Source organism: Haemaphysalis longicornis, unplaced genomic scaffold (genome assembly GCF_048455015.1).
Source record: "Haemaphysalis longicornis isolate Haplotype H1 unplaced genomic scaffold, Haemaphysalis longicornis Haplotype H1 scaffold_4, whole genome shotgun sequence".
Lineage (NCBI taxonomy): Eukaryota > Metazoa > Arthropoda > Arachnida > Ixodida > Ixodidae > Haemaphysalis > Haemaphysalis longicornis.
In genome coordinates this window covers 167,098,098-167,122,088 of record NW_027526361.1, presented here as the reverse complement: position 1 = coordinate 167,122,088, position 23,991 = coordinate 167,098,098, and the positions used below count along the sequence as shown (strand labels likewise).

The following is a 23,991-nucleotide window of genomic DNA, read 5'->3' as shown; positions in this document are numbered from 1 at the left end:
CGAGCCCTCGTCGCGGTCCCAGGTAGGCCGCCGCAGTGTCTGCGCTGTGAGCAGATCGGGCACATCAGGCGAGACTGCCGCGTCCCGCGGTGTAGCGTCTGCCGCCGCTTCGGGCACGAAGCGCAACACTGCGTCAAGACCTACGCCGTTGCCGCAACGACGCCGTTTGGCTCGGAGAAATCTGAGCTGACGATGGACGAGGCGGAAGCGGAGGAAATCAACAAGGCAGCTGACGACGGCGGGAACGGCGAAAGCGGCCAGCCGACGCAAGATAACGAGAATCAGCCGAAGGATATTGGCAGTGAGACGCAGGAAAGCGTGACGTGCCAGCCTGAAGTCATCGTGAGTGGTAGCGGGAACGCGGGCTGTGTTGAACGCGCCGCGGCGTCTCCTAGCGAGGACGACGACTCCAAGCCTGACATAATGGAGGTGGAAGCCAGCGGTGAGGCCTCTACGGCAGCCAAGCGGTCGCGAGAAGAAAACGGCCCCGAGGAGCACGAACCCATCGAAGCCATCGGAGAGCCCCCGCGAAAGGCGGGACAAGGGAGGCGTGCGATACCCAAAGCCAAGCTTCATGTCCCGCCAGAACGAGCGCCGAGAAACGTCAAATGAAAGCCACAACGGTACCGAACCAACCAAAAGGCCAAAAAAAAAAGTGCGTCGACGGACACTGGCGAGGTGTGCTATTCAAGTGGGGGCAACATCACGTGAAATGGTGTCTTGTGTTGTCTGGTGTGGGGGCATCAACCAAGACAGAATTTCCAGGGTGAAAGCTATAGCTAGAACAATGCGTGGAACTACATCACGTTGTAACGATTCTATATTTGATGGCAGTGTTGTCAGTCTTTTCGCCGTTAGTGTAGGGTTTAAAAAAAAAATGCCTCTCATCATAGGTACCCTGAACGTGCGCGGGCTAGGTGCCAGGCGGAAACAATGCCAATTGAAGCGCCTTATGATTGAGAAGGAACTTGACTTTCTGTGCGTACAAGAAACTAAAAATAGAGGCAGAGGACAAGACTAACAGCATGGTCAATACATTCGGTAACAGCTTTTACGCGTGCGTAAGTCACGCTGTTGGAACATCGGGAGGGTGTTGTATACTTATAAGATCAGCAAGCGGTGTGTTGGTTAAAAATGTTCGTTCCGGCAAGTCTGGAAGATTAGTTGTATGTGACTTTCTGTTTGACGGAGATGAATTTCGGGTGCTCTGTATTTATGCTCCAAACAAAATACAAGAACGAGAAGAGTTTTTTCAGGACATTGAAACCTATCTAAATTGCGAAAAACATGTAATGCTTTTGGGAGACTTCAACTGCGTTTGTGCGAGAGAAGACCGAATAGGCGGGTTTGGACAGAAGGATCGAAGCGCCAAATTCCTTTATGAAATGTTAGAAGGCCATGAAATGGAAGACGTTGCTCACATTGCGTCAAAAGAAAACTGTTTAAGATTTACGCATTTCCAAGGCGCTAGCCACGCTCGCCTAGACAGAGCTTACGTGAGCCTGAACCTGGTGTCAATGTGTTCGAACTACAGCGTAAAGGATGTATCTTTCAGTGATCATTGTCTCGTGTCCTTCGTGGTAGGCGGCAGAAAAGAGGATAAGAAGTTTTCTTGGGAACTGTGGAAATTAAACTGTAGATTATTGAAAGATTCAGGGTTTAAAGAAAAAGTAGAGAAAATTTTCGTCGAGCACGACAGCGCAGTGGGTCCTTCCTGGGCAGAAAAATGGGAATTAATAAAGCAGGACGTAAAGTTGTGCGCAATATCCAGGTCAACCGCATTATGACGGATAGAAAGAGCAGCGGAAAAAAATTGCGCAACAATCTACACCAGTTACTTGTACTAGAGAGCGAAATGCCTGGTTTATTTGGCGAAGATATAGCAGCTATAAAAGGCAAACTAGAGGCAATAGATAAAGTTCGCTATCAGGGAGCCACAGTGCGGGCCCGTGGCGAAAAATTATTAGCTGGGGAAACACCCACTAAAAGGGCGTTAGGCGATGAAATAAAATAAGCACAAAAAAATGAAATTAAGGAAATAGTTTTTCACGGAACACTTACAAGGGAAGAAAAAAACATAGAAAAGGCATTTGTGGAGCATTATGAGAAACTGTTTGGTCATAGTGCTCCGCGAATGGAAGATTTCAAAAGAGAATTTCTTCCGTTGATACCACAGTTAGAAGACGTCGTGCAGGAAGGCTTAGAACAGCCGCTTACACTCGGCGAAGTGAAAAAAGCAATTGACGAATTGCAGGGGGCTAAAACGCCAGGACCGGATGGCATAAATGCGGAGTTTTACAAGGCGTTCAACGATAGAGTTTCAGTTATTTTGCTGAACGTTTTTAAAGAAGCATATGAGAATAATAGTTTCCCGGTGTCATTCTCCCGGACATATACGGTTCTATTACCCAAATGTGATGATCCGGTTAAACTGCAGTCAGTTAATGGCTACCGCCCGATCACGTTAGCGAACGTTGATTATAAAATACTGATGAAAATTTTAGCGAAAAGGTTGCAAACAGTCATAACGTCCTTAGTTGGGCCACATCAGACGTGCGGCATTAGGGGACGAAGTATCGTCACCAATATCCATGTTGCTCGGAGTGTGTTGGAATGCTGTGATTTGATGTGCCGCCACGTTGCGATGATGCAGATTGACCTTGAAAAAGCCTTCGACAGAGTGTGTCACGAAGTGTTATTCTGTATTATGAAACAAGCAAATGTGGGGGAAGTGCTATACAATGGAGTGCATATGGCTTACCAGGGGTGTACCACGCAGTTAGTTATAAACAAAAAGGTCAGCAAATGCGTACCTGTGTTATCGTCAGTTAGGCAAGGTTGTCCGATGTCGCCACTCCTTTTTAGCATGTTTTTAGAGCCTTTTTGTTTAAAAATAATCCAAAGTAATGAAGTTAGGGGATTTAGTTTGAACTCAAGTGAACTGCGGTTGTTGACTTATGCGGACGACGTGGCAGTGTTTGTTACAGATAAAGAGAGCGTGCAAAAAGTGACAAAGATTACAAAAGATTTCTGCGCACAAACCTGTAGTGCCGTAAACTGGGAAAAATGTTCGGGTCTGTGGCACGGGGTATGGCCCACCAAACCAGAGTTTTTTGAAAACATCCAGCGGTTTCAGGTACCGAAAAGATATCTTGGCGCTCCGCTGGAGTGCTACCAAGATAGTAGCAAGCATTGGCAGGAAGAAGCAGTAAGATTGCGTGAAAAAGCAACGAGGTGGGGAGGCCGCAACCTTTCGATGTTCGCTCGTGCCACTGTCTGCAACATGTTCTTCCTGGCAAAGCTATGGTACGTGATGCAAGTAATACACTGTTCGCGAGTAAATGTGCAGAAAATGCACCGTATTTTTGCTGTATTCATCTGGGGTTTCCAGTGGGAAAGAACCAGCCGTACGAATCTCTTTCGTAAAGTTCGAACGGGAGGGGTGATCTTATCACACCTGTTTTTGCGACAACTTGTCAGCAGATTTATGTTTCTTCGCGATGCGAGTGATGCCTTTCTGCGCACATTTCTACAAAGTGTCTTGGTGGGTTCACTCCCGCAGTTTGTTGTTTCCAGTGTTGATGAACGTTACACATTGAAAGGTTACCTGAAGGAAACCGTTGAATCTTTAAGATTCCTCTGTGTAAGGTTTTCCCTTGAATACCTTTCAAGTGTTTCAAGAAAACGTCTGTCAGAAGATCTTAGAGATGTTCTTTTTCCAGTACCGCTGTACAGAACTATGTACCGCATTGGGCCAGGGCAAGATGTACTGTGTCGCGTCAAAAAGATGGCAGTCCCAGCATGTATGAAAACATTCTTTTTTAAGCTTCATTCGGGAACTCTTCTAGTCAAAACATGGATGGCTGAAAAAGGGTTGTTTGTGCCATGGACAACAGTTTGTCTTTTGTGTAAAAAACCCGAAACAATAGACCACGTTTTCCTAGACTGCTGGGATGCCGTCTTTTTTTGGGACGTTCTTCAGCGTACCCTGAAAAAAGACTTGCCTGTGACATCACATGGAATCCGTTTCATTCCCGTAGACGAACATGACAGTGTGCCGTATGACCTGATAATGTTTTTGGGCCTACACGCCATTTGGCTGAGTCGTATGGCGGTGCGCCACTCTGATGCTGACGCGAAGACCGTCAGCAAGTACTTTGCTCAGAATGTCAGTATGCTGAAGGAAGTAATTAATGTGCAGTGCCCGGAGCTTACGTGGCTACCCGTTTTGGAGGAATTGTCTTCTTTCGATGTTTATAATAGTTTTCGCCAACCGAAGTTCGGTGAGCGGGTTTTAAACCGACACTGATGCGTTTTAGAATAGCATTGTAGACATTGTAGGGACTGTTTGTTCAATGTGCAATAAAGAAAAAAAAAGCGTCCGTGGCTTGGTCGGTAGAGCGTCGCGCTGCGGCCGCAAAGTCCTCGGATCGAAACCTGGCGCCGGATGCTGTTTCTTTTTCAAATATAGAGGAGCACTGCGGACGCCAACGCCGCCGGCGGTGGATGGTTTGGGGTCGCTTATAAAGTGCATTCGCACTTAAAAGAGGAGGGCAGCGGAGAAGGAGGGAGCAGTTGGCGCTACCTTAGTAATTTTAGGGATCTTAGCCTCCGTGACGTCGGCTTAGGGACTCTCGCATTTGTCGTCTGCTTCACTCGGGCTCGCTCTCCCTGCTGTTTCTTTGCGCTCGGTTGACGTCTGATGCTTGTTTGCACCAGATTCCGTGTGTGCGTAACTTTTCATCATAATAAAATTCTTTAAATCGCATACACCAGCTGAAGGCGCTATTTAAAGTATAGTTTTTGATACCGCTCCGGAACAAACATTGCGGCGGCGCCCCAGTTTTTGCGAAGCCGGCACTGTGTGGAGCGCCAAGAGTCGTAGTAAGCGTCAGCTTCAGTGTTCATAAATCTTTAGAACAAAGGGAGTCGCCAGCTGCTAATAACCCACAAAAGTAAAAATGCAAGGCCAAAGTAAATACCAGGCCTTCGGGGTTGTCGGATTTGGCAGAAGGCATTAGGATTCCCGGTAGTCATATGAAAGAAAAAAACTTTTCGCAACCTCGCAAAACGATCGAAAGTATTATATCTCATCACTTTACGTTGTAATAGCATGAAAGTGTGCTGACATGCACTATGGGCCGCAAAACCTGTAGGTTGAGCGACAGATAACCCACTGTTTGTTGGTTTTATAATATGCTTCTAACCAGTATGGAGGTTTATTGAGCAAAACAAGCAACGTCTACGGTAAAGATACAGTAACATTATGTTTGTTCAGACCTGGAGGGAAATTCGGTACATTCTCGCAATTTTGAGATATGCATCATAGGAAAACTGCGCTCAAGAGGAGTAAGAGGAGGCGAGGGGAAAACCTAATTTAACAGTAAAATTGAACTCATTAGCGGGTAGGGTCCTCAGTCCAAAACAAGAGAGTAAGAGTATTTTTTTTCGATTCATAGAACGCTAACCGGAGTAGACTAGGATTTTTTTGTTACGTCTGGAAGGGGTGCAAGCAGTATAGAGATTTTTCGAAATATTCATCGGTTTCGATTCTTGTAATATATGCACGTATACTATTTATTGCGTTTGTTAGCTAGTACATCACATCTTTAACGCCGTAATTATGTCATAATTGTTTGGGTTGGCTGTCAGCTCGTTATGATAACGATGGTTACGGTAGAAATTCGGAGCACCAAAAGCCGCTTCGAGTACTCTGCTGGGGCCAAATTCTCTAAAAAACGGGCGTCGCTTTGAAGCGACGGATTAGCGCCATTGAAATGCATGTGTTGTAGGGTCGGGGCAGTCGCTTTGCGGTGCTCCTCATGAAGGGTGATCCTGAGAAAAGCAGTGTGGCAAGGGCGCGAAGCGACACCCACTGCCCCCCGTCGTTTCGCTTGTCACTTCGCGCCCTTGCCACACTGCTTTTCTCAGGATCACCCCTCATGAGGAGCACCGCAAAGCGACGGCCCCAACCCCACAACACATGCATTTCAATGGCGCTAACCCGTCGCTTCAAAGCGACGCCCCGTCGTTTTAGAGAATTCGGCCCCTGGACAACGTTGTCTGAGGCGCGATCGCGGTGGCGTAGCACAAATCTTCTCATTGTATTTGCATTTGAATAAACAACGCACGCAGAGAATATGCATCTTCTTGCACGCAGCCATATCTAAATCGAATTTGTCATGAAGGAAATATACGCCATACAGCCTGAAGAAAATATCCACACGATCTTTGTGATCCACCCCAGCATCCCAAAACCTACGAATAAACATTTGTAACGGTGCGGAAAAATTAATGCGTTGGGCAAAGTAAAACAAAAAAAAACATTAACCTGATGCAGGTCGACAACGAAAGAAATGGACAGCCGCTTTATTTCCTGCAATGCAATGCGCGTGTACGGGCCCTCTGCTTGGCACGCGGCCTTAGACTGTTCAGTTTTCATAAGAGCGTCCCAAAAATAGTGTATGGAAGCCTAGGCATTTTGAATACTTATCGAGGAGCTCTGAGCGCTGTACCTCGCGTATAAGCTAGAAAGGACAAGTTACACGCGATCTTCTGACCGTTGCTCTGAACAAAGTTATTCTCTCTCTCATCGTGTGTTGCAAACTTGTGCGGGATACACCTTGAAATTATTCATGCGGCAGAGGCTGGTAAAAATACCTGAATTACTAGAAACACGCTTCTTGATGCACTAAAGCATCAAAGCGAGCAATTTCTAGCCCAGGCGCTGCAGCCCCTCACAAGCGGAGTGTAGCCGACGACAGCGGAGTGGGTCCCTACCCCCTAAGCCCACGTCAGAGCCAGGGGGCGCTACTCAAACATCTCACCGCCAATATAGAGGGTCTATTCGTTTCACCTGCACCGCGTGAACCAGTTCAGGTGGTGCCGCACTTCGCCGTTCGTTTCAGCGGTGCAGCTCGCGGCACCTGAACTGCGCCGTTCGATTCACCGGTGGTGCTGACGGGTGCATGACGGGTTCATAGCTTTGCGTGCACTCCCTGCCGAGGAGGTGCAGAAGCAGACGAAAAATGTGCAGGTCTGGTTCCGACGATGGCGGAACCCGCTTTGCACCGCTGTGAACTGGTTCAAGAGGTGCAGGCTGAATCCAATAGACCCAGAGAAACTCTACGAGCGCACAGCATTGTAAGCCATCTACCGAGAGCAGCGCAGTCTGTAGTACCATCCGCGCGCCATCTGGGGAGAGCACTGAAAACTGCAGTAGCAAACAGCGCGAATTTCAAAGGGCACAAAACGCAAAAACAAAGCAAAAACCATAAACTGTCAACGATAATCCGCGGCAAAAAAAACAGTTGCAATTGCAGTTGAAACTACAGTGACTACAGCGCAATGAGATGAGGTTGACAGGAATGGATCAACGAAGGTGGGCAGGTAAGGTTTGTAGGTACCTATACTTGAAAAGCGTGGACACGCAGGGGTTAAGGAAGACTGGAAGGCTAACGATGCAATACGAAAAGAACAGTGGAGAGCCCAAAACAGCCAAGGTACCAAAAAAAGAAGCAAGGCCAATTGAAACGAATAAATGGAGAGTAAGAATGGAAGCTAAAACGTCGTTACAGATGTACAGGGCTGAGAAATTGAACATCAGAAAGGAAAACTTCTATGATAATTCCCAGGGCAGTGCTTTGCTTTTTGAGGCTAGAGTAGGTTGGTTGCGAACAAAGAGCTTTGTGGGGAAGTGTTCACAAAATGATGCGGTATGCGTGGTCTGCGGAAAAGAAATAGAAACTATGCGGCACATAGTGTTAGAATGTGAGGGTATCCATCCAAATCTACACGAGGGAAATATTGGGCTTCCAGAAGCCCTAGGATTTTAGAGTAGCACAGAAGAAGTTAACTTCAAGGCTGTCGGGGACGAAAAGAAGATTAGAATGCTGGTGGACGAAAAACAGAGTGGAATGTTGCCTAGTACAGTTACCACCCCTAACAGAAAAAAAAACGTATTTTGTGCCTAACGAGCTTTTTGTGCCTGCCTTAAACAGCCTTAGTATTAAACCAAGAGTATTAAACTTAGGTATATAAGTCCTTTTTGGTAAGATGACATGTCATCCCCCCACTACAAAAGTGATTGCAATAGCAATCATCACCATCATATATAAGCGCGTTCCGGAATCAACCGACGACCATCAGGGGAACCTCCATAGACAAATAAGGCGGTAGGTTGGGCGAGGTGGTTACTAACTAAGGAAATCAGCGTACTACCGAACATTAAACCTCGTCTTTGCCAAATTCAATCTAGCCCCGCTCGAAGAACCACTGTCTCTGCACTTCACCGACCACAAGGCAGTGATCCTGAAGGGGAAGCACAACCCGGAACTCGTCACAACGTAGCACCAATACCGTCAATAAAACACTGTATATATACACTGCACACACATTTGACCATTCATTAATGCATTTATTGCGCGATAATTTGTGTCAATTCGGCACAATTAGGGCAAATAAAATTGCACATCTCCACGCCCTGAACGCTGGTGAGGGTGCGAAGTACTGGAACGCGAATTGTCTTTCGTGTGGCGCTTGCCATTTACAGTGCATTTACTGCTCCTCAAAATCATTCGTGTCACGCCGACAGCCTGGAACTTGCAGTAGAAACTCTTGATTCGCGCAGGCACGCAAAACCTGTCAGGTGTTTTGTCAAATGGCGACCTCGATGTGCGTTTGCTACAGCAGCGCAGTACGGCGACGACACAGGCGCTGTGGCGGCACTCACGACGTTTCAGGTGGCACAAGAGCACTAACAGGTAATATTACGGCAGGGGGAGCACGTAGTAATTCACGTAACGCCAGCAAATCGAAATCAAACCACCAAAACTACGCACAACAAACGACGAACCAGCCACGTTTTTTTTTTGTACATCGCACCTATGACAGTGACTGCATATATGTTAGCCTAGACTAGACTTATTACTACAGTTGGCTATATAGCAGTTATTCCATGATCACCCCTGAAGCAAACTAGGCAGCTGACGTCATTATAGTATTTTGTTAAAGTTGATAATAGCAAACATATATTTAATGACAGTATATTTTCTTGAAGTTGTTGTAAGTTGTTGCTACTCAAAATCAAATTCAAATAAAAAGGGATTAACAAGGTTATTATCATCGTCATCTACATCATGATTGACTGTTTTGTATTTTGTTCAGCGTCCAAGCATTCACTTTTTTACTTTTCATAAACAGAACAGGGTGGTAAAAAATTATTCCCCGCGCGCGCGCACGCACACACACGCGCACACACGCGCGCGCGCACACGCGCGCGCGCGCACACACACACACACACACACACACACACACACACACACACACACACACACACACACACACACACACACACACACACACACACACACACACACACACACGCGCACGCACGCACGCACGCACGCACGCACGCACGCACGCGCGCGCACACACACACACACACACACACACACACACACACACACACACACGCGCGCGCGCACGCACGCACGCACGCACGCGCGCGCACACACGCACACACAAAAGGACCGTGCGTCAAGTTATTCGCGCAGGCAAATAGTTCACTAAAACTATAGTGCCTAGAGGCACTATACTGAAATGGAGGCTTAGCAAGGCAGGGCAAGCTGAAATATTTAGCCTTACGTCTAGAAGGACCTCACATTCCGCTCCCGTGGCTTGGAGGTTACGTACTCGCTTACTGATTCAAAGGGCGGAGGTTCGAACCAGCCCAATGACTTTTTTTCGTTTAAAAAACTGTGTGTTTCAAGTAAAGTTTTCTTGCCTTAGGTGTTATTTTGACGCTGTTATTGCTCTTGTTGCTCTCCTCTGGCTGTGTCCCTTCTTTTTTTTCTGTCGCAATATCTTTATACCGTAAGCTCTACCCCAATAAACAGTACCCCGCTTCAGCATTTAGTAAAGGATAAGCCATTTTACAACGACCCTGAAGGAAAACACAGACTAGGACAATCGGAAGCCACTTTTCAGGTTGTTTTTTGCTTTCATTGCCTTATTTTCTATTCGGCTTTTTGTTTTTTTTTTTTACGTTTTTTTGGTCTATATTCTTCTCCCTCCCATTTTTTTTTTGTAAGGGGAGGGAGGAGGCACTTCGAATAGCCTCGTTCATAATGTATCCTTTTTACGCCACTGTTTCATACAAACGTACCAGTTCGTAATGTTAATTCTACGAATTTATCAGACCTTACTAGCACGAAATAACGTATACAGTGCTGCAGAATTTCCACAAACCATCGCCATTGTTTCTTACCACCTCTAGCCAAGACAAAAAACTTCACTTATTTTATACCTAAGTTTTATACTCCGCGTCCGAAATAAAATCTTCGCATAGCAACATAAACTTCATTTTTACCACAGTACATATAGAGGTAAAATATCATAACTGTTTGTCCGGCAGTGTATAAAAATTGCACAGCCTGCTTATGTCCTAGAGGTAACACAAAGGAAAAGTCAAAAGAAAGGCCACATAGTCAACATGGAGGATCCACAAAGTAAACCGAAAGGAAAAATTCGTTTTCATGAGGGATGAACCCATTCTTCTACATCAGCTGGACTCCGCGGCTGGGATTCACTCTGTATAGGTGGACCGAGTAAATGCGCCGTGATATTCTACTTCAGAAATGCCGGCAACCGCTACACGCAGCTCCAAGCAGAACGAGTTTGACGTTGCAAGTTATGTCGGTGGGGTAAGTTTTCATCCAACCACAGCATACATCTTAACATAGGCGTAACCAAACACCCACTAACGTGGATTGACCAGTATGATGACAGACGTCACTACAAGCGACCTCCGATTTCAGCAATTCTTATTTGGTTGCGACGTCAACACACTAACCCCGGTTTTTTTTTTTGTTGCAGTCTACGACAGTCGTGTGGTTAAGATGTACCACAATGAAGCTGACCACCGCGTGAAGGAGGCGCGTGACGAGCGCGGGAAGGCAGAAATTGCGAGCCACGCACGGTGCTGCCGGCCGTAGCCTGCAGGTGGTCGAGAAAGGCGGCGAGCACGAGCAGCAGGCAGAGCAGGAGCCAGGCGTCCATAGCGGTGAGCACGTCGTGGCCCCGGAGCAGCTCCTTGAACTCGGTGGCGTGCAGGGCCAGGCCCGCCAGCGCCGCGCACGGAAGGAACAGGCCGCTGCCCGGGAACCACAGCCGCGCCCACGCCACCGGCACCAGCAGCGCGGACGGAAGCCACGTGCTCAGGATGTGCGGCCAAGGGTTGCGGCTGAACGCGAACATCAGCAGCAGGCAGCGCTCGTGCCCTGCAGGGACGTCGAGGAAAATATTTCGCCAAAGCTAAAAAATTCACGCATCTCAACGAAGTGAATCATGACGAGTGGGCGAAGCACTGGGGATCGTTCTCACCGTAAATCACCCGTGGCATTCCCCACTCGCGCATGTAAATGAGTGACAACGCATGTGTACATATATATAATTCAAATCCAATCCAACCCAATCCGATACAATTCAATTTCATCCAATCCAATCCAAGTCAATACAAACCAGTTAAAATCCAATCCAATCCATTTCAATCCAATTCATTCCATAGCTGCAACCTTTTGAGTGGGCTGACATGCACATATTCGGCTTATAACACTGTGTACACCTAATAAAATTGTTTACTTGTTGGTTGGGTTGTCGGTGACATATGGTCGGCACGGAGGCCAGTTTAGTCGTTACAAGCAGCGCATCACTGTGAGCAGGATTGTTGCCTGAATCTCTCTTGCTCACCGCGCCAATTTTCAGCGCGCTTGTTATGAGAGTGCTGCCGCGAGCCTTCGGGGAATCTGGAGGGGCAGAGTACTGGCTGTTTCGCGCTTAATTCGCGACATGCGACGCGCTGTGGCTATGTTGGCAGTCTCTGGTACACACGCGCATTTCAGAAATCTCGCCAGACGGACGGCTACCTTTGAAGGGGGGAAGACCGGACGTCGGAACGCTTGTACCCTGCACTAGTTGGCGTCACCAGTAACGCGACTAATGCTGGCTACCATGAACAGCGGACATCTTCGATTCACGTCCTTCCGGCCGACAAGGCGCAAGGCTTAAAGGCCAACTTTAGCGAAATTTTCGGCTCCTTAAATTCAGATTTTCCCGGTACTGTCACCTTAAAAATTGCGACGTGGAAAATTTGGAGGCTCAGATATGCGTCGCCGCATCGCAAACGAAGATGACAAACGGTATTTTCGATTACGAGGGTGCTGGTTTGGGCCTGTTGGTAGAACATGACATAGAATTGAAGCGCTAGGACAACAGGACAAGTGACTTGACACACACAAGGCGCTACTTCCAACAGTTTTATTAGCACACGAATACACATATATATACATGAACACTGCTGGCCCACGTCATAGAACAATTTTATCACGTCACACGAAACTCAAAAATCACGCTCTTTCTTTGATAAGGCCACAGAGCATTTTAGTGGGACCAATGGCGTTATCGCAAAACACAATGCATTCGTCGTTAGGCGGGGAACCGGGATTCAAAACTGTTACTTGAAAATCTCGAAAAAGAACGCTTCTAGAAAAGACTATGCACGCCTCGATCATGATTAAGGAGTACAACCTTTATCTCATAGATCCCGTACCAGTACAAATTGATATCGTTCATAGATGCGTTCACTTAGTGTGCAAAAAAATTGTCTCATGGGCGAGTTCTTCGTTCGGGACTGGAGTGTTTGAAGGCTTGACGGTCGATTGGACGCACCTTCGGCGAAGGCTGGACCCAATCTCAGCTTTCGCGATTCTCTCGACTCTCTTTACGACGGGATGGTAAATGTCATTTCAATGCGGCACATACTGTGGATATCTTCAAAGGAGAGGAAATAAAGAATTCAGTGTCCTTCGAATCTGAGCTCGCGCGGTGACGGGCAGGAATAGACTGCAAATAGCCAACAATAACAAAGATAAAACCATACATGAGCGCTATAATTACAAAAATAATGAAAATTCAATCCTGTGGCTTTTTATAGGCTTTAAAGGAACCATGAAGAGAAAATGCAAGTTGGTTTTATTCGAAAGATTTCGTGTTTTATAGTGCCCCCAGCGCTTGTCCGGATACAAACGATGCTTTATTCACTGAGAAATTAAACAATTTAGGTTAAAATTTTGATTTTCCCGCTCAATCGTGCGTTTTCGTGGTCCCAAGTGACATCACTGAAACCAACCGCTCTGCAGCCTAGAATACCTTCATTCACGCATCCGCCGTACAGGGTAGAGACACGTATACGCTGGCGCCGCCATTTTCGGTTGCTCGCTCGCCGCCGAAGCAAGTCATTGTGTCAAAACCGCGCTAAAATTATCGCCGCAACGCGTTTTACTGAAGAAGTTTGAATCATATTGTCTGTTTCGCGTTGCTAGGTCTCGTGGGAAACGAAAAGAATAACGCGTTGAGCCCGTTGGCCCAATTGCGGCGGCACGGGACCGTTCAAAGGTTGTCTCCACCCTGTACAGCGGTGTTGGTTTGTTCCCGCGTTTCTTTGCGTTCCGTAACCTAGATGGCGCCACCATACCGTGGCAAGCGTTTGGTTTGTTTTTGCCCGCATTTAAACCTGGCTTGTTTTTGTTCTGGGAGAAAATATTCGTTCCCTGAAACAGTGCTCGCTCGACAGATGGGGTCACGTAAGACACTGTTGCTTGCGTCAATCGGCCAGTGTCGTCTGAGACAACCCCAAGCCCCGTAGTGCTGTGCAGCGAAACCAAGCATGCTGTGCGCAGTACGAACAGCAGAACGCATCAGTACTTCTATGTTTACATGTGCTTTCGTAACTTCCACTGTTTGTCCCATCATTCTTATTGCTTTGTAAAGAATGTGCCCTAAATTTAAGCGCAAATCGCTCGTTCGTCTAGTTTGTAAGTTCTACCTAATTTGCGTCTGCTTCTGCCAGCCTCCGCCAATCGCAGAGCTTAGCTCATGTGACGACATAGGTTCTGTTGCGGGAAATGAGCTGGTGGGTCGCATGACCATTCCCGTTTTTCCTAATTATGTAGCTTATTTGAGCGAAGTTTACGTTAAAAGTGGTGTCAGTATGATTCTAACGAGACAATCTTTTGAATGAACCAAACTTGTGTTTTCTCTTCATGGCTCCTTTAAAGGGGGTTGCGGCGCCTTTTCGTGACCACTCATATCGACGCCGGGCTGGTTCTGAAACTCTGGCGAACCCCTGCTCCGCACTTGACAGGTTTCACGTTGAGTGGAACTGCTTTAGAGCGAAGCCTTAAGGCCCAACCACACACACGCGTAAAACCGACGTACTCGCGCAACGACGTAAACCGGCGTAAGCGCGTAAGGAACCGGCGTACTCCGGCGTACGCGGAATGCATTGGTACGCGCTTGTTACGCCCCAGTCAAAGCGCGCCAGACATCGACGCAAACTTTCGGACGTACGGTGGTACGGTGTTGACGTACACCTCTGGCGGTGATGTTATCGGCGGTCAGATCACATAACAAGACAGTGAGTTGATAAATAAGCTAACTTCACTATTCATTATGCGATTAAACGAAGTAATCTGTAAAATACAGTGTCCAAACAACCGGACAAAACACGCGAAGCAACGAGCAACTATGGGAGCAAGGCAGTTTTACGCCATAGTAGCGGAATGGTTTTCTGCCTGCCAAGTATGCATACTAATCCTTAACATTTTTCATGTCCCAAGAACTGTTTTAGTTGTTTCTGTATTAAGTATATGTATTTTTGTGCGAATAGGCATTATTTGCTTTATTTGAGTTAAAATGTACTTGAACTGGTCGCCACAAAGCTGAGTTCAAAGTAGTCGAGCCACACTGCGCGGCGCAATGGTTACGCGCGCGTTGCGGCGATATGTGGTTACTCGCCCTCTCCGACGTCGTCGGCCGGCGTAAAGGCAGCGGCGTATGCCGCCGCAGGCGTACGTCGTTGCGCGAGTACGTCGGTTTTACGCGTGCATTTGGTTGGGCCTTTAGTGTTCTCCCTGATGCCTCTGTACGCCAATACGCCCTCAAGGAAAGCCAGCTTTCTCTCACGATAAGGATGACTGGTCGTGGGTGAAGGGAAAGAAAAGAGTGCTTCCTGTGGCCGGAATAGAACCTGGGTGCCTCGCGCTACGAAGCCGGCGCCCATCCGATCGCCCCACTTCGACATGGTCGAAGCGGGTTGGAAAACCCCCACGACAACCAAGGGCTCCTCCACGAGAAGAACGGCATTGCTCTGCGTTCCGGAATTCTGTTAGCCACAAGACATGAGGCTTCACGTCCCATTCTGAGGTTTAGGACGTTAAGCCTAACGTCACATCTTGGGGTTTAACACCTCAAACCGGCAGGCACCTACTCACAAATTGCTCACAGAACGCCAAGCAGCCCGTACCGATTCCCGCCCTACACCCCAAACATTCGGCCTACGGAGCGCACACCCGGCAGTCGCTGTGGGTATTCTAGAAGAGTAGTGCGTCCCTCCAGAGTAGCACACCCTCGCAGTATGTGACTGCCCAACCAAGGAACCTATCACGAGTAACCTTCGCTTGCAACATAGTCGTCGTTAGACGGAGGGGTGAATGATTTTTTTTTAGTATTCCTGTCGTAGGTATACAGTTCGCGAACGTCTTCGTTTGACATTATTTGCATTTATTAAAACATCTTGGTGCCTATATTTACGGCGTTGAAGACCTAAAACGTTGTCTTGCCTGGCTGTTTTTGGCACCTAAAGCGCACCTTTTTTAATGCCTAACAATTCGGCCTCTACTGACCATGATATCGGGCAAGTGCACACTCCGGGTGAGCAACGCGTCAGTGATGGGCGAGACTTCATAATCACCGCTGGCAACTGCTGCGCTGGACGGCAAGTTTATGTAAATCACGGCTCCGGGGTGAAAGCGAATGTGTTCCGTGGAGTGAAACGTTTTTTCTGTTTCGTCATAAAAAACGGGATTTCCCGGCAGCTCAAGGCGGAGGGCCCCAGAAAAACAATCGATTATGGCGGCGTGATCTGATAGGAAACGAAGTCCTAAACGAACGGCATGGGACCAGTTGTCAATAACACTTAACCAAAAAAAGTAAAGCCGTTCCACGGACTGATGGCGAAATCTGGCAAGTGCGAAGCAGTGATTCGGTAGAAGGGCTGTGGCGCCCTCTCCTGAAGAGTTTTAGTAACTGCCTGCCATTGATACTGCAAGTAGTTACGAGCGGGCGTGTTACGGTTCAGCGCGCCGCTATCGCTTTCGCGCTAGGTGTAAGTTGCGGAGTGCTCCATTGCTGCGTAAGAAAGCCTGCTAAGACAGAATAAAGCTTGCCGGTGAACGGAAGGCGCGCGGGGCCACCCTGTCGGTGACTCAAGCTCGGCGGCTACCAACGGATCATCATGTTTCGACTTGTCCCTGCGAAGCGGTCGCCGCAGCCGAGATCACCTCTCCCCCCTCTTTCAGACTCAACGAGCACCGCTACTCTGGCTACTCCCAGTCCCTCCAGAACTGCGAAAGAGTAGTGTGCGCCTGTACCATTTTCGGGCCATGTGCACAGAAGCACTGCGAAAGGCGCGCGGCCGTTACGGCTACTGTGTATAAAAAAAGGGCAGCCGCCATGGCCACAGCGCAACCAGAGATCACCCCCAACACTTTCAATATGAAGACATGAGCCCGTCTGTCCTAATAGAATTGACACCGCCTAAAGATTAGGGTTTGATACGAGAAGCCAACTTGCGGCCATGTCAGTGACTCTCAGCAGTGCCGGGAACAAACCTGGGGATACTAGCCTATAAAGAAGTCTGATACAGGGTCTGATTCAGTGAAGTCTGAAGCAGGGTTTCGTAAAGGCTATTCAACGATAGACCACATTCACACGACCAATTGGGTGATAGAGAAATGCGCGGAGATAAAAGACCTAAATATATCATTCAAAGATTATGAGAAAGCCTTTGACTCGGTCTGAACCTCAGCAGTCATTCAGCCATTACGGAACGAATGTGTAGATGAGCATTATGTAAGAATACTAGTCGATATCAACAATAGGTCCACAGCTACCATCCCCCTCCATAAGGAGAAGTAAAATACCTATGAAGAAGGGCTTGAGACAGGGAGACACAATCTCTCCAATATTATTCACAGGATGTTTACAAGAAGTATTCAGAACATTGCATTGGGAGCAGGCGGGAGTAAGGGTAATGGAGAACACCTCAATAACCTCAGATTTGCTGATGACTTTGCCTTGCTAAGTAACTCGGGGGACGAATTGCAAAGATGATTCCCGCACTGGACATGCAGAGTAGATTCGTGGTGCTGAAAATTAATATGCAGAAAACTAAAGTAATGATCAATAACCTCGGGACCGTTCAGCGGTTTGAGATAGGTGGCGAGGCAATGGAAGTGGTAAGTGAATATATATACTTAGGCCAAGTAGTGACCACGTGTCCCAAACATGAGGCAGAGATAATTAGAAGAATAAGAACGCGGTGGAGCGCATTCGGCAGGTACTCTCAGATAATGAATAGCAGCCTACCATTGTCGCTGAAGAAGAAAGTGCATGACAGCTGCCTCTTACCGGTACTCACCTATTGGGCATAGACTCGGAGACTCACTAAAATGGTTTAATTTAACTTGAGGACAACTCAGCGAGCAATGGAACGGAAGATGATAGGTGTAACATTAAGGGGCAAGAAGAGAGCGGAGTGGGTCAGGGAACAAACGCTTGTTAAGGACATATTAGTGAAGACATGTACGTAGGCAGGCCATGTAATGCAAAGTAAAGATAACTGTTGGTCATTAAGGTTAACAGAGGAGGCAATCCTGGCAGGGGGCGGCAGAAAGTCAGGTTGGCAGATGAGATCAAGAAGTTTGCGGAGATAAATTGGTCGCAGTTAGCACAGGACCGCATAATTAGGATATCTATTGGAGATGTCTTCGCCCTGCAGTGGGTATAGACAGGCTGATGATGATTATGATGATGTTAAAGTCTGATAACGAATGCAGCTTGCCCCCCCCCCCTTTTCCCAGTAATCATGATTGTAATGTGTTTCTTCCTTTACGAAGCCACCATCGGGAGGGGTCTCAGCGCCTGGTCTTTTGTCAACATTGTGGTGCAAGAAACCCGAAACGCAGAACCACCGGAGGTAAGCTTCACTGAGAGGGTTCACTCATCTTCGACCGCCGTCGCGCCCCGGGGGAGCCACAGTGAAGCCGCTCGTGTAAGGAGCCGGCTCAGGAAAAATTGGGAAGTCCTAAAAAATTAGTGCCTTTCCACTCTGTGAAGAAGGATGACCTGCAAAGCTGGACACAGTCCACGGAGTGCACGAAACAAAACATGGTTATCGTAATTTGCGATGGAGGTTATTTCCTAGCCAATTAGACGAACGAACCTCTTACGGATCCAAGCTTTGTTCTTGCAGATAAACATGGGACTGCATGTGTCCCCCCCTCGTCGTAAGCATCTTACTGCTTGTGTAAGGACAGGTTCAGACTGTTGCCACAACTGTTGTGGTAACTTTAAAGAATTACGTCATCTCACGTCTCAGCCAACCGAACTGCGTGACATAGCATTTTTTTATGTTCATAGATTACCCGCCGCGGTGGATCAGTGGCTAAGGCGTTCCGCTGCTGAGCACGAAGTCGCGGGTTCCCTTCCCGGCCACGGCGGCCGCTTTTCTGATGGAGGCGAAAAGCAAAAACGCCCGTGTGTACGAGATTTCAGCGCACGTTAAAGATCCCCAGCTGGTGAAAATTAATCCGGAGCCCTCCACTTCGGCGCGCCTCATCGCCTGCGTTGCGTCGGCCCGTTAAACCCCACAATCAATCAACGTCCATAGATGGCAAAACGGGTTTTGCGTTGGTAATCTGAACATAGGCTAACACACAAACCCAACCCGCTCTACCACTAAGGACTCCGGACAGGTCCAATTTGGCCGTTTGACGTCCGCGTTTAAATCTCGCACCACTACACGGGACATGCCATCCTGCAGAACGGGAATGAAGCCTGTGGCTACGTGGGCACGCGGCCCGTCGTCCCTCCCACTATTCTCCACTACAAACCTGCGCACGCATAAACCGGCCACCGGTCATGTGCGCGTTCTCAGAAGTGACAGACGCCGTCGAAAATATCTCCTGAAAGCCCTCTGAAAAAGTGATAATGGCTCACGCCGGCGTTCCAAGCGGGCAATTTGCCGTTGACCGGGTGGGGATCCGCCGCTGCTCCACGAGCTAAACTGGAGGCGGTAACAGCGGTGTCAGCACCTTTTCGTTGTTTTTGCACCCATTCACGCTTATGTTCCGGCCAACGCTTCGATTCTTGCTCTTCCTCCCAACGAACGGCATGCATCCGTCCCATAACGATTTAAAACCTGGAAGCCCTTGAGCTCTATTCTCGCGTACAAACGTGTGTCTGACCATTTTCTTTCCCACTAGTATGCACCTCACTGTTTGTGTAAGATGTCGGTGTAACACATCAACCCACACCCGAACCCCTCGGTGGAGTAGGATAGGCGATTAATCGCATACACCCATGTAATTTCGATATCTTAATGCCAGTACAACCGGAATTCTATCGGTAGCAGCATGACGCCTAGCTGTGCGTGCACGCCCTCTTTTTGTACCTGCAAACCGTGCACCCATAAACCGGTAACCGGTGATGACGCATACATAGGCGCAAAAGACACCGGCGAAAATGTCGATCCAAGCTGAAAAAGAAATATGGGGTCAAGCCGGCTTTCCAACTGGGGAAGTTTCTCTTCTACCGGGATGGATTAGCAGCTACTTGTCTAAGCGAATTTGAGTGGAAACGGCGACGGCAGATATCGGTCGTTTTAGGGGGCAGCCTTTGGCAGCCGTTACCTGGGCTTCGTGGGAGCGGCGTCTGTTTATGTCTGCATAACCGAGTGAGCGAACGCAGTAGCTAGCGAAGGGGGAAGTGGAGTACGGCACGTGCGGCTACGACGTCATCTCTCTCATGTGTCGTCACCAAGTAGTGCCCTCACCTGGCACTTTCCCAGACGTAGTTCCATTCTCCGCTAATCTAATCTACGCGAGGTTTACGCGGGAGGTTCGAACACGATACGCAACAACATGCTCGCTGCTCTCTTGTGCGGGGCTAATCCGAACCACTTGAATTTGCGCAGGAGGTTCAAACACGATTTGTATTATGCTGGCCGGCGGCGGCGGCGCACTGCGAGGTAGCAGCAGAGTAACGCACGCCGCCCTATGTTGGCTGATCACGTGAACACTTCCTGAGACGCAGCAGAAATGCGCCGTGATCGAGAAGACCGTGCGCAGCTCGCGCTGCGCACAAATTTCATATCAGGGAGTGTAGTAATCATCAGTGCATTTTTACGCGCATCTGTGCTTCTGTTGATTTTTCGCAATCATCTCATAACCGCACTACCCCCGTTCGCTGCCGACTGCGCAACTTGCCAAAGGGGCATCGGCGGAGGCGAGGGGGAAAATAGCTGTTAAAGAAGTGTCAGTGGTGGTGAGGAGTAGGCCTGGAATTGCGCCGAGTAAATCGATGACACCGGAATGAAAACTGGGGGGAGGGGGGGGGGGTAGACATATATACTGCTTTCCAGTAAAAGAGGCGAGCCGGTTTCACTACTCCTGGACGCTTGCCGACACACTAAGGTGGCTACGCGGCTGTGTGACACCGTGGCGATGTCGTGTCCTGTTCCCTTGTGGGTCCCACTGCCAGTTACTTAGGGAACGCTGCGCTGGGTGATAGAGGCCCTAATAGAAAGACGGCTGATGGTCCGGGAGTCGCTGATCTTTTTCATGTGTAAAGCACGGACAGACCATACACAAGAAGAGGGCAACACGAGCCCGCTTTCTATCAACTGTTTATTCAATACAAAAACCCACATGCATTTATACTCAATCGTTCCTTCACAACACATGCGCAAAGAGCATTAACATAACTTTTGTTATCATGCATTACTATACCGCATGACCTTTGATTGTTGCATCCAAAAATTTAACCTCATTTTGCTGAAGTGTTATAGATGGCTGGGCGGCACACGCGTCTTCTGATTTCCGTATTTTGTAAGATTCAACGATGACGCGGCACATCTCATCTTTTTGCGCATATTCTGCTGTCGCACGCCTACAACCTGGTTAGCACCCTTTGCAGGCTTTACAATGTAGTACAACAATGTACAGTGCAATTACGTACTATTCAAGGACTTTAGTTTCTTTTCCTTCCTTTTAAAGCAAAGCTTTTTACCTCTGCCCCTCAAGGGTTCTTTCGCCCTTTCGCTACCGTTGGTGTCAACAGAAAACTCCCGCGAACAAATAAAACAATGGCTGGAACCGCCAGGAACCGAACCTGGAACTAATAGAGTAACAAAGACAGAGCCCGTTGTCTTACCGATTTAGCTACGAGCCCACGCCGCGACGGGGAAGACAAGTGATGCACTCACCCAGCATATGTAAGGGGTTAACCACTACATTCTCGGTGAATGCCACGCGATAGCGAATAAAGGACGCTCACACCAACCCGCGGTATATCACTTCTAGTACGCCAATGCGCTACGCCTGTGGCTTCCAGTGTTCACGTAAAAAATGTCTGCTCCTTGTCGTCCGCCCTCACGCAAAACGACACCTCAAGGAACACACTCAAATACTCCTTGATGGCCAGGCCATCACTCCAAACCCGAGCATGAAGATCCTCGGCCTATATCTTCAGGCCAACACCAAGAGTGACGTATCCTTGCAGCGCCTCAAACACAGCATCAATGAAATCATACACATTATCAGGCAAGCTGCCCCCAAGAAGTGAGGCCTCAAGGAATGCGATACTTGTCGATTAGTTTCAGCTGTTGTCCTCTCGAGAATCACTTACGTCAACCCCATGTCGTCTTCTCAGCAAGGAAAACATAAAGATGCTTTATATAATGATTAGAAAGGTGGTTAAGCAAGCAATTGTTCTTCCCATGAGTGCGTCGACAGAGAGGCTGGTTAGCACGGGGCAGTACAACACGGTGGAAGAGCTGATAGAGGGCCATATTTCTATTCAGAAGCTCCGAATGAGCAGAACTTCGCCGAGTCGCCGCATCCTTCACGAGATTAGGCAGCACAGAATCGCACCCCGCTTGATGTACTCCTGGACTTTTGGCGACAAGAAATAAAATGCTCCCTTTGCTTAGAAAAAGGAACCGCTCACACGACGAGGGTCACCGACAAGCACGGGCTCAAGCGCTCAACACCACCCTCGGTGGGGATCATGCAGTTATCTACACAGACACTTCCAAACGTCGAGGGAAGCAGTACGCCACCATCGTGGCCAGCTACAGAACCAGCCTCCTAGCTTGTGCCTCACTCAAGACCAAAGACATGACGACAGCAGAAGAGGCAGGCATCACTTTAGCTCTCACTCAACCAGGGGTTCGGAAGGTAGTCACCGATTCCCAACAAGCCTACCGGAATTACCAGTCGGGTTTGGTGCCCCGACCGGCACTGCGTGTGCTAAACAACCACTCCCCAAATGGTTCCATTCAGCTTGTCTGGACACACGCTCACGCTTCCATGGAGGGCAACGAATACGCCCACCAAGCCTGCCCTTTTACCCCCCGTGCTATGGAGCTTCTAGAGGACAGTCACCCGCTTGTCTCTTTCAGGGACATAACCCAGAATTATCGCCTTCTGAGACAGACCCTACCTTCACCGTACCCTGGCATTTCCATAGAACAACGAACTACCCTACGGCTCATACAATCCGGCTCCTTTCCTTACCCGACGCGTCTTCACTTAAAGGGACACTGAAGTGATATGTAAACATTGCAGGATTACTACACACAAAACACAAGTTAGCCTGAATGGGAGTTTCTTGGCTGGAATACGTCTTTTAAACTCCTCACGACAGGCGGCCTGCTCCCACGTGTGGTAGTATGATGGTAGAAAAACTGCCAGTTTACACCGGGGGCCACAAGCCGTCGTAAATAAGCGCATTTACCACGGTTGTACCTCTTCACAAAATGCAGTATCTGGCTGTGATTACTGCGTTTGTCCTAATGGGAGTATTAAAAACTCCCACGCCACCTCCATTTCCTTCTCCTCCTCCTTCACCCCTTCCTCCTTTACGCGTCCTTACAAAATGGCTGCCAGTTGGTGTCGTGTGTCGTGTGAGCTCCAGCGCCCCCGAAAATTTATTGCCAGTGTGAACTTGCGGCCGGACGAACGGATGTGAAGTGCTTCCCAACAACCGAAGCTCGTTGCGAACATTGTGGAACCAGCCTGGACTTACGTGCGACGGACTGCAACGTCGCCTCCGTGTCACCGACCTTCGACCCGACGGAATACGCCAGCGAGCCGACGCGAGGCCTAAATGCAGTGATCGCTGAGAGTGGCTCGTTAAAAACAACGCGGTTGTGCCTCTGCGAGGTGGTTGAAGGTAAGATTTTCACGTTTTTTATTGTACGCAACATTTTGGCAGACTTGTGCCCCTTCTAGCGTCAAATAAACTCAACGTGTTTCCCGCGCCACTGCACGGGCGATTCTCCGCCACTGGAGGTGAGCGTTGTGCGTGAAAGACGGCACCATGCCCGGAACGTCATTGGGGAGGCCGAACGGTGTGAAAGCAATGCGTATTTGCGCGGGTCTCGAGCAGAACACTCACTGGTTCACACTCGCAAGCAGAATGAAAACTGTCCGAACTCTGGACAGCTGTTAGGTGTTTTGTTAGGCTGTGTCTGTGGCTTACTGGCAAGCGAGGGTGAAGTTGGCCGGTCAAACGTCGCAGGACAGCCGCTTTTCTTGAGAAGTAGGTGTGGTGCCAGCCGCGCCTGCTACGAGGAGGGTGACTGCCGCGTGCCGCCGGCGATTAATTGCTTTCACTGGAAAGGGAGAAGGTCGGGGCTCCGTGGGAGCTCTCCGTACGCTACGCGCGTGTAACTATAACCAGCAAACGCCATTCGAGGGAGCATTCTGTAGAGTCGACAGACGACTGCTTATTTTATTTATTTTTTTTTTTTGAAGGGGGGCAGGCGCAGGCGTCCCACCGACCGAAATTTTTCCTTAACTTTCGGTGAGG

The 23,991-nt window shown here is 48.6% G+C and overlaps 1 protein-coding gene across 1 annotated transcript in view; it reads right to left on the bottom strand.

Moving 5' to 3' along the window:
• LOC144179500 (gamma-aminobutyric acid receptor subunit pi-like) overlaps positions 1 to 23,991 on the bottom strand; it is a 95,570-nt gene that overhangs the window by 3,584 nt on the left and 67,995 nt on the right. Inside the window, exon 8 of the mRNA XM_077707880.1 lies at positions 10,978 to 11,279. Coding sequence (XP_077564006.1) covers positions 10,978 to 11,279 — 302 coding nt within the window. The remainder of the gene's footprint in view (positions 1 to 10,977; positions 11,280 to 23,991) is intronic.